This window comes from Crassostrea angulata, unplaced genomic scaffold (assembly GCF_025612915.1).
Source record: "Crassostrea angulata isolate pt1a10 unplaced genomic scaffold, ASM2561291v2 HiC_scaffold_17, whole genome shotgun sequence".
Classification (NCBI taxonomy): Eukaryota; Metazoa; Mollusca; class Bivalvia; order Ostreida; family Ostreidae; genus Magallana; species Magallana angulata.
The window spans coordinates 411,941-421,277 of NW_026441572.1; the positions used below are offsets into that span (position 1 = coordinate 411,941).

Consider the following 9,337-nt stretch of genomic DNA (forward strand, 5'->3'; position numbering starts at 1 on the left):
ATGTATTCCGAATGGAGAAAAGATGTAAACATTTCCCATTATAAATCTCCGTAAGGAATCTGTTTTTGTTCCTGTGAATTTTTCCAAGTCTAGACCATTAATATTTCCTTCAATGTTAAAGAAAATGGCAGAGGAAATTAGATTTCAACTTCATTTCGCAGTTGCATTCAAAAACAGTTTCGTCATAACTAATGTAGACGAAACTAGAATATTGTCTAGGGGAACGGCCATACCATCTGTTACAGCATCCCCATGCTGTCTTTCATAAAGACGGACAATAATGAAAAAAATCAAATATGCAAAAGTAGGCGTATAGTAGTTTTATTGGATCTCTATTTAAGTGTACAAATCAGAAAAATCACAAACAACCCATTAATCGTTTTTATGATGCTTTATCATACATGTATATACAAATAAAAAAAATCAATTCATGATAATTGTTAATTGATGCTTTGAATATAAATGGACAATTTTGACACTATTGTATTCATGTTTGGATTAATGTCTACACGTCCCGAAGCAGATGTCGTCTGGCGATGACGTCATTACTGAAAGCGGACTTGAGTTAATCCGACATCACCCGTGATCTGCAAGGTGTTAATTCTGTTCAATGGCTGAACACGGTGTCTGAACCCCAGCAAGTATTGATTGTTGACAGCAATCTATTTCATTAAAAAATTTAATCCAATTTCTTTGAATCTAATAATTTATAATGCTGAAACACAGCTTATACATTTTCGGTACCTTAAATTGGTGCTGTTCTGCCATTATGATCATGTCAAAGTTGGCATTGGGCATGAAGGGAAAATATGGGGTGTGTCTTTCCTCTAGCATCCACCAACCATTCCTCATAGAATTCCTGACGACCACGTTAGATTCCCCATACCATTGGAGGCGTATGTCAAAAGTCAAAGCGATGTTACTTTCGACTTTGGGAGCACACCTCAAGTTAATGGTGATTCTTATGAAATTAAAATGGCAAAAATTCAAATTGCGAATCTTTGTACAATTTAAAAGGCCAATCTTTATAAAATTCAAAAGAAGATTCTTTGTATAATATGGGAAGTCTTTATAAAATTAAAATGGTGATAAAAAGTTTCATTTAAGGTCGAATAATTCAAGAGTACAAGTATATATCTCCGACTGAGTCCGTTAAAAGGGGGGGGGGGGGGTAATGAAATGTTCATTTTTCACAACGAACTGTTTAGTATTTTTATTAAAATTTGCAATACGTATTGATAAGTGTTTAAATAATAATTTGAAATTGTTTTATTTCCAAACGGATCCTTCAATTTGCAATCGGGTTAAATTTAATTGCGTATTTGTTAAACTATTTATTACAATTTTGTTGCGTGTATACATATATCACGATCGAATAACGAATAGAACGAAATAAATTCAATGGTACCTAGAATTTACTTGAGCCAGAAACATGCTATACTAGTATATGTCTCTGATGTAGCTGATATTTTTATTGTATATTTTTAATTAGTTATTGTAAGGAAAAGTGAAATGGTGGAAATTAACTATATTGCAGTTATTTAAGGAACTATGATAAACATTCCCTTGAAAGGTTTGCTCTGCGTAAGGTTTACTAAATGACACTGAAAAGGGCATTTATATACCTCTTCGCATCTGGATTTGGAACTCCGCTAATGAAAATCATTTTACCAGGGAATATGCCTCCAGAAATTGATGTAGTAAAAGGCACCGGCTAGTTGAAAAAAAAATAAGATGACAATAATTACATTAAGTTAACGATGTCTTTTACAATGTGTAGCCTGGTTTCCGAGGCCTTTCCACTGCAAGCACAATCGGGAGGCCTCGGGAATCAGGAAATGTGAGCATGGCGGCCTGCAAACACCGGAACTCTTACTTTTATGCTTACGTTTACAATAGCGTTTACAATGACGTTTGCAGTGGCCTTTGCAATGGCTGTTCTCAATGACTATGACTTTTGAAAATAAAAGTCAACTAGAGCAGAGCTCATGGCAAAGCCACGAGTAGGTCTTCCGTTGTTGCTGCGAGTTGAAAATTTATGATTTGGTGTCAAACGATTATAATGACTAATGATAAAATTTCACTTCTGCTTTTGTTAGGAAACCGTGTTGTGATTTAAAGCCTGTATAAAGACAGGAAGAAAATGTTTTAGGAAAACTATTTGTCGAACATGGTTTGTGTTATTCTGTGTTATATTCTTTAATGCCCTGTCACACCAAGTTGCGTTCCCAGGGCGTGTTCACGGCGTTGTAAAATTCATGGAATCGCCGTAGGATCGCAAGGAAAATTTACAAGTGAAAATGTCTCGGCATCGTGATGGCGGCTGAGGCGTCCTTACAGAGCTCCCAACTACGTTTCAACAGAGTTCTACTTGGCGATTGACTGCACTTTCGATGGGTATCCGCCGAGTGCTCATGGCGTGCTAGGAGTTTTTACCACACGTCCACAGCGTGCCCTGCGCGCTGACTGAGTGCACATGTGCTGTTGGAGACTTTACGGCGCTGTCACGGCGTTCTAAAATGTTCTAGGATATCCCACCGCAACGAACGAAGATGCCGTTGCATTGTTACGGCGCTGTAGGAGACTCTAGTTCGTTTACCATGGCGTTTTACAGTCTAGACGGGACTCCCAAAACGGAGTTAACTCCCAAAACGGAGTCTTTGGCTCCATCATGCTTTGCGGTAAAATGGCGTTTCTAATGTAAACAACGTGCGAGTTATGCCCCTTAGTTCTAAATAAATCTCTAAAATTGACCAAAAACACGACAAAAATTAATTCTGAACTTTCAAAAAAAATTCTGAACGTTTATGTGTCATATTAATGTCATATGTTCATAACTGTTTACTTGTATTACGTAAGATTAATTTTTAAAATGAAATATTTACCAAAAACTTCGATCACGCACAACTATAACTGTTTTGAAATAAATTGAACGCTTGGATATGTTTATTCATCATTGTTTGTTAAAAGTATAGTCTCATTTTAATCTTGTTCATGCTAAATTATTCAATTATCTTGAATAATTATGTATGTATTTAACCTGGTTTCCTAACATCGCAAATGCCGCGAGCGATTATAATTGTTTTGATGATAATTATCAGTTCAATTTAAAGAGTTATTGTATCTAGAGTGAGAATTTATTTCATTTTCTGGGCTTTTAAACAACCAATCCTATTTTTTAAATACCAAAAAGACGTTTTTAATCATCGCTAGAGCAATCAGTTTTTGTTAGTAATTAATGGAATCTTTTTTCGTTTACGCACTTATCAATTTGTATGTTTGGTGATTTTAAACTATAACACAATACGAAAGAAATAAAATTTAATGCAATGTACCTTTTATTAACGAGTAAATTCCATGAAAAACACAATAATATCACTTTAAGCATCGTCCAAACGTCCAACTTCGAAGAGAAATAGCTTTCTTAAGTGCAAATAAACCCCTATTTCGTGCAAATACGATCGATAGGGTGTTTGCCGGCTTTTTGAATGATATTTTCATAGTAACATTAACTGTATTATTAACTTAAATTTCGTATTTTTACCAGGCTAGCTATGCTTGTTACTGGTCGTGTAAACCCAATACCTTTTTAAGGTCGACTGGTGTTTTCTGGTGTCCCATCCTCACCAAATATAAAGTCCCAAATGTAGGATTCAGGCTGTTAGATAGCCCCATTGAATGAAATTTCTATTATAACTGTATTACACGAACTTTCCTATTTTCACCAGGCGACATTTGGTAAATCATTGGTTTGTGCGTCATCATGTGTCTTTAATATATTGATAGATATGCCCCTTTGAAACAAACAAACTATACTCGTACTGTAAAAAAAGCTAAAACATCATCTTTTGGCGTCCTGCAATTTGCCATCTTCAGAATAAATATATGGCATGATTTCTTACCGTATGATCATAAAATTAACCCAACACTACTAATATCTCTTTTCGAGGAAAATTTAGAGAATTAGAAAACTTTTGATTTGTAAGTATTACAAATGAAACAAGATAAAAAACAGAGTTTGTTGAAGATTTTAGCAATATTAATTAAAAAACGAATTTTAAAAATATTCCACACAAAATTTTACTTATGGTTGCAATGAATGGTTAAAGATTTGATATAAAAACGCATGTTGTTACCCTAAATTCCTAAATTAATTGAACAGTTGAGGTAAATTGCTTAATTAGGATTTCATTATTCCTTTTAACATTGCATAACATATCTGGCCCGTGTCTCTGAATATCATTTGCAAAATGTGACTGACAAGTTCATCGTCACAGAGAATAAGAACTAGAGAAAAATTCGTTCTTAAGCAATGAGTGGTTCTACATTTAGTTTAAGATCAATAAAATGAAGTCAGATGATCTTTTGATATACCTTCGGCGTTGGGGCCTAGTTCCTTATGCAAGTCTCTGATCTAATTCATCAACTGGTCTGAACTATACCAAACTTCCATAGATGGAGCATTCAGGGATATTAAAGGACTAAAAAGGCTTGAATGCTGACTCAGCAAACCATTAAGTTCTCTTAAAAGTTTTTTGAAGAAGGTTTTTTGAGAAGGTCAGAGAAGAGAAGTTTTCTAGGTACATGTAAATTCTCATTTGTACATTATATTGGGGTATATTACTTTATATGCAGTAGAAAGCAAGCTTGCTTCTCTCAAATGATCAGGATGCATGGGCAATTTTAGGTTTCTGTAGCATTTGTATAAGTGGGTAAAAGTTTTGGATCTAGTTACAAGTTAGAGTTAATACTAATTTCAAACCATTCAGATTTGCACGATAATGTAATATGTGATAGATATTGTTTTTAATTTGATGTAAACCATACCTGAGATCCATTAATGGGTACATTCTTTACATTTTATACAAGAGCGACAAAAAAATCAATAGCAGATATTTAAAAAGCTTTGTAAAAGTCCAACAAATATTATATCTCTATTGTGACGTAGTGAAATATATAAGCACTCGGACCAATTCTAGTGTTGTTAGTCGTGTATTCACTAATTTTCATTTTAATAAATATATGAAGTATAACATAACTCAAAACTCCTTTTCCTGTTTTAATTCAAAATGAACATTAAACTGTTTGAAAAGATCTCCTGATACCAGTAGATGTACCTTTTCTTTCTAACTTTTTCTACTATTTCTAAACAGATTTTAAAGCTGGGAAAAACTTAGAAATAACGATGTCAAAATATTAAGGGAAGTGCACAGACTCGGAACTACCAAGTCATTTAAGCATTGAATCATTATTTTTTGGAAGATGTGGTCTCATAACTGCAACGGTGTGTGCATACAAATTGATTAACGCGCGCTAGCGCGTTATGAAAATTGTTTGCACACACCGTTGCAGTTATGAGACCACATCTTTCAAAAAATAATGATTCAATGCTTATATTTACGTTTTTTAAAATTTACTCTCTTTCCGAAAACATGATTTTTTAAAATAAATCTCTGGCTGTTTCAACGAGTAATGTGTCATTAACAGAAGAGCCATTTGAACAGCCGAAGCATGCTGAAAAAAAGTGAACAGAGATTTGATAACTTATAAGAGAATTTTATTTTTCATTCTGTAATTTGATGAATTTACTTTTGGTATACTAAGAAATTAATCAATTGAATTCATTTTACTGTTAAATTATGTTTACATCAAGAAATATTAATCAGCGTAAGTATAATATCAGGTCGTGATCTGGCTTGAAGTCGCGAGAGTCAGTCAAGTTCTTCGAGAAATACTTAAGAATTGCTGTATTCATACGCACCAGATTTGGTGATTTTGTCTTCTGTGTTATGCGTAGATATCACTCAAATAAGCAAATGCAATTTGATTGGCGGGAAGTAAATGTAAATATACTTCTATATTTAGTGAGTGGGTTATAAAAGCATGCGATAACAGCACTAAACAGATTTTCAGAAAAGTACCTTTATATAATGTTTTTTAAGACAAAGACAAACAATATTATTTCTATTTACTTTTTCGTTTAATTTTGAATGATTTATTCGGTTATTTAACTATCCCCTGTCCAGTATTTCTCTAATATGAATTGATAAAGTTTTTAACTTTAAAACGTTACTTTCAATCATACGCTTTACCAAAGTTCTAAGTGCTCACACAAAGTATTTTTGACTTTATGAAATAATCTATACGCAAAGAATTGGTTCATTAATTACGATGCAAATTTCTATCGGATGTTGTGCGAAAATCAAATTAAAGCCTCTTTTTACTTTCTCCGTCTCAGCCATCATAAATTTCCCAACTCCTGAGTTTTAATCGAGAAACGTTTGTAAGATAGGATAGGTAGGATAACATAAATAACAAAGGGATATTTTTATTATAATTTATAATAAAACAGAGCCAACAGTGTTATCTATCTCAGTTACAGGAGGTAAACTACGAAACAGTTGTGTATTTAGAACAATAACACGCTTTATTTTAATATCAATCAACATTAAAATCATTCAGGATATACAGAACACGAGACTACATCTTTGATACCAGAGTTTAGATAGTTAACATTAAGCAGTTAAAGGATTAAACACGGTTACCAAAGTTCTCAAACAACTTGTTAACAGTACTGAGACCTATATATTGTCTTTTATGAATTGAATTTGAACAGAAACGTACGAAATTCCAAAGCGATAACTTAACTCTTAATGAAGTTGCCGAGAAAAGTAAATTTGAAAAGATAATGCCTCATCTTAGGCGACAAACTCCTTTTTACTGAACATCAAATTAAGTTTCTCATCAAAATCTGACAACTCTTACATTGCAGAATACATATAAAAATCGTAGGTTTATTATACATACATGTACTTATAATATATTCTCAATTTTATTAAAACCTTTTGTTTTAGATATATATTTCTGATATAAACAACATCACACTGTTTGTTTAATCTCGTCTCTGGTATCAGACTTCCCAGTTGATACCAGGGCAATGTTTAAAAAATAGTTTGATTTTCTATATATACTGGATCTCAATTCTGTATTGTTATATTTCGTCCAGATATTTCATATTGTTCTTTGCAAATGACGTACCACTTTTAGTGAGAAAAATGTCTTAAGATTGACTTTTAAATAAATTGCCAAATACCTAGAACAGTGTCGGGACGAAACAAACAGTAAATTGAAAGAAAGAACAAGGTTGTAAGAAAAATCGAAACATCAACTATCTAACGGATGTGGCTCTTTCCATAATGATTTTTGTGCACATTTAAAATGTTTTACATTTGAGAGTGTTACCAAATAATAATATTAATCGCAAAAAGAAGCAATTGCACTTGGCGCACGTACGTTTTCGTAGCTGGTAATTGATTTTAATTCGTAAATTCTCATATCTTTTAATTGCCTTCTATAATATTGCATTAAGTCACCAATCTCAGGGAAAAAATAAGATATGTAATTTTATAAATATCTAACTTTTTTGACCTGGTAATCTGATACATATATGTAGAACACATACCTTCCAAAAGCCGACGATAGATTGCACCTCTACGACATGTGATGGACATTTTGTACAGTCAACATCTTTGGACACGTCTTTCTCTAGTATGATGTGGCCATCTGGAAGATTATTATATGGTTTCCTTACACATCTGTATCCTTCTAAATAGGCTTCCTCGTGTACAGGAAAAGTCATTGTCAGATTTTCCAGAATCTTAGAAATGTTCTCTCTCAGTTCAGAACATACGTGCTTGTCGAGGGGTCGTGGTTGGATTACTGCAGCTTGAATCTCAATTGAGTAGGGATATTCTTCAATCCCATTTACCTTTTTATCACGAATGCCGAATAGCACTTGATGTTTCTTGGTTTCCCATTTCAGAACGACCACAGTGTGATATATACAATACTTGTCTCCATGTTGCCATAAGGTCATCTTCATCTTTTTCATACAGGCAATAACAAGGCGATGAAAAATCACAAATGGCAAAAATTTAAAAACAAAGCAGAGTGTGGATGAAACAGTACAGTTGTCTAATATACTTGGAGTGTATTTTTGCTTGTTCATGCATGGTACATACCATAAATCTGCCTCTACGTTTGCTAACATGTTAAGGTCTATCATTTGATTTACAAGATCTTGTTTGTGTTGCTGGAAATCACTGTTTTTCCACAAATCATTAAGTATCTTATCAGACAGCAAACCGTATTTGTTTAGAGAATCAAATTCTTTTAAATTCCCTACTTCCTTGCTTTCATAATGTCTTTCATCCAATATGATGCATTTAAAGGCATCAACAAACCATTGTACGTCAAGAATGATAACTTTTTCTATTTCGTTTCGAAAAAAAATAACTCCTCTTTCATGAAAAAACTTGAGCGCTGTCAGAAGGTCCTTTTTGGTTTTAATTTTAACGACTTTTTTCTTTGTAACATATTCAAGTAGATTTGAAAAACGACAAACTTTTATTGACCGTCTCATTTCTCTTAGGACAGATTCAAGTTTAGCCCAAGCATATGGAACATGTTCTCCCCAGCTACTCATCCCTTTCATTGTAGATGCTATGCAATTTTTAAGATCACTCAAATTTTTATCAGAACTTTTCTCCACAAAAAATACGCGTTTCTTGTCTAGGTGTTTTTTTAAACTTATTGGAAGATTTTTGCATATTTCAGATATAAAATCCATAACCTGAAACAACAAAAAATATAATGTACGATTACACAATTCATAATGACAATATTGAATAGAAATATTTTAAACATCGTGAGGTTAGTTTATCTTGCTTAAAAGACCACAGAGCTACCATAAAATACACTTAAGTAAACTGTAATACATATAGACATGGAGATTAATTACTTAGCTATAATGTCCTTAATGAGACCAAAAATAAGAAAACGAATGACCTAAAAAACAAGGTATGGATTAATTTCGGTTATATGTTAAATCCATTACAGAACATAAAAAAATCATTACAAAATGAAACGAAAGCGGTATAGCACATGTTCAATGATTTCGCTAATATTCTTGTTTGAAAGGAAAATACTTTTTACTACAACAAGAGGCCAATAGGCCTGAACAGTCACCTGAGTACCATTGGTCATACACAAACTTGTCGAGAAGTCTCATATATGCACTTAATTAAGTTTTGTTCTGGAGTAAAAAAAAAGTAATATATTGTAATGACGACCACCTTCCTGCCTGAAATCTTTCAAAAAGGATGACTATGAAACCCATGTATCAACCTCTAATGATAAAACACCCTAAATTATACAAATATCATTAAGCGTTGCAATTGCAACCCCTAATGCTACAACATCAACCGCTAATGATAAATCGCCGCTTAATGATACAATTTTATCATTAAGCGTCGCAAATGCACAGCAGACCTAACGC

General features: G+C 33.1%; 2 protein-coding genes across 2 annotated transcripts; both read right to left on the reverse strand.

Moving 5' to 3' along the window:
* Nucleotides 1-545: 545 nt before the first annotated feature.
* On the reverse strand, nt 546-3,621 carry LOC128168593 (galectin-5-like). The gene is made up of 4 exons (XM_052834765.1): nt 3,586-3,621; nt 1,626-1,714; nt 745-961; nt 546-662 (listed from the first exon to the last, which is right to left on the reverse strand). The coding sequence occupies exons 1-4, from the start codon at nt 3,619-3,621 to the stop codon at nt 546-548; spliced, it is 459 nt and encodes a 152-aa protein (XP_052690725.1).
* A 3,793-nt stretch (nt 3,622-7,414) lies between these two features.
* On the reverse strand, nt 7,415-8,629 carry LOC128168594 (uncharacterized). The gene has a single exon (XM_052834766.1). It carries the CDS (start codon nt 8,627-8,629, stop codon nt 7,415-7,417), a length of 1,215 nt encoding a protein of 404 aa, XP_052690726.1.
* Nucleotides 8,630-9,337: the final 708 nt, after the last annotated feature.

What these genes read in the sequence shown, in the direction of transcription:
- LOC128168593 (XM_052834765.1), bottom strand. Translation starts at nt 3,621, where the DNA reads ATGGGACACCAGAAAACACCAGTCGACCTTAAAAAG. An exon ending in CACCAGTCGACCTTAAAAAG is followed by an intron (nt 1,715 to 3,585) that starts GTATTGGGTTTA and finishes TTTTTCAACTAG; the next exon opens with CCGGTGCCTTTTACTACATC. An exon ending in CAGAACAGCACCAATTTAAG is followed by an intron (nt 663 to 744) that starts GTACCGAAAATG and finishes TTAATGAAATAG; the next exon opens with ATTGCTGTCAACAATCAATA.
- LOC128168594 (XM_052834766.1), bottom strand. Translation starts at nt 8,629, where the DNA reads ATGGATTTTATATCTGAAATATGCAAAAATCTTCCAATAAGTTTAAAA.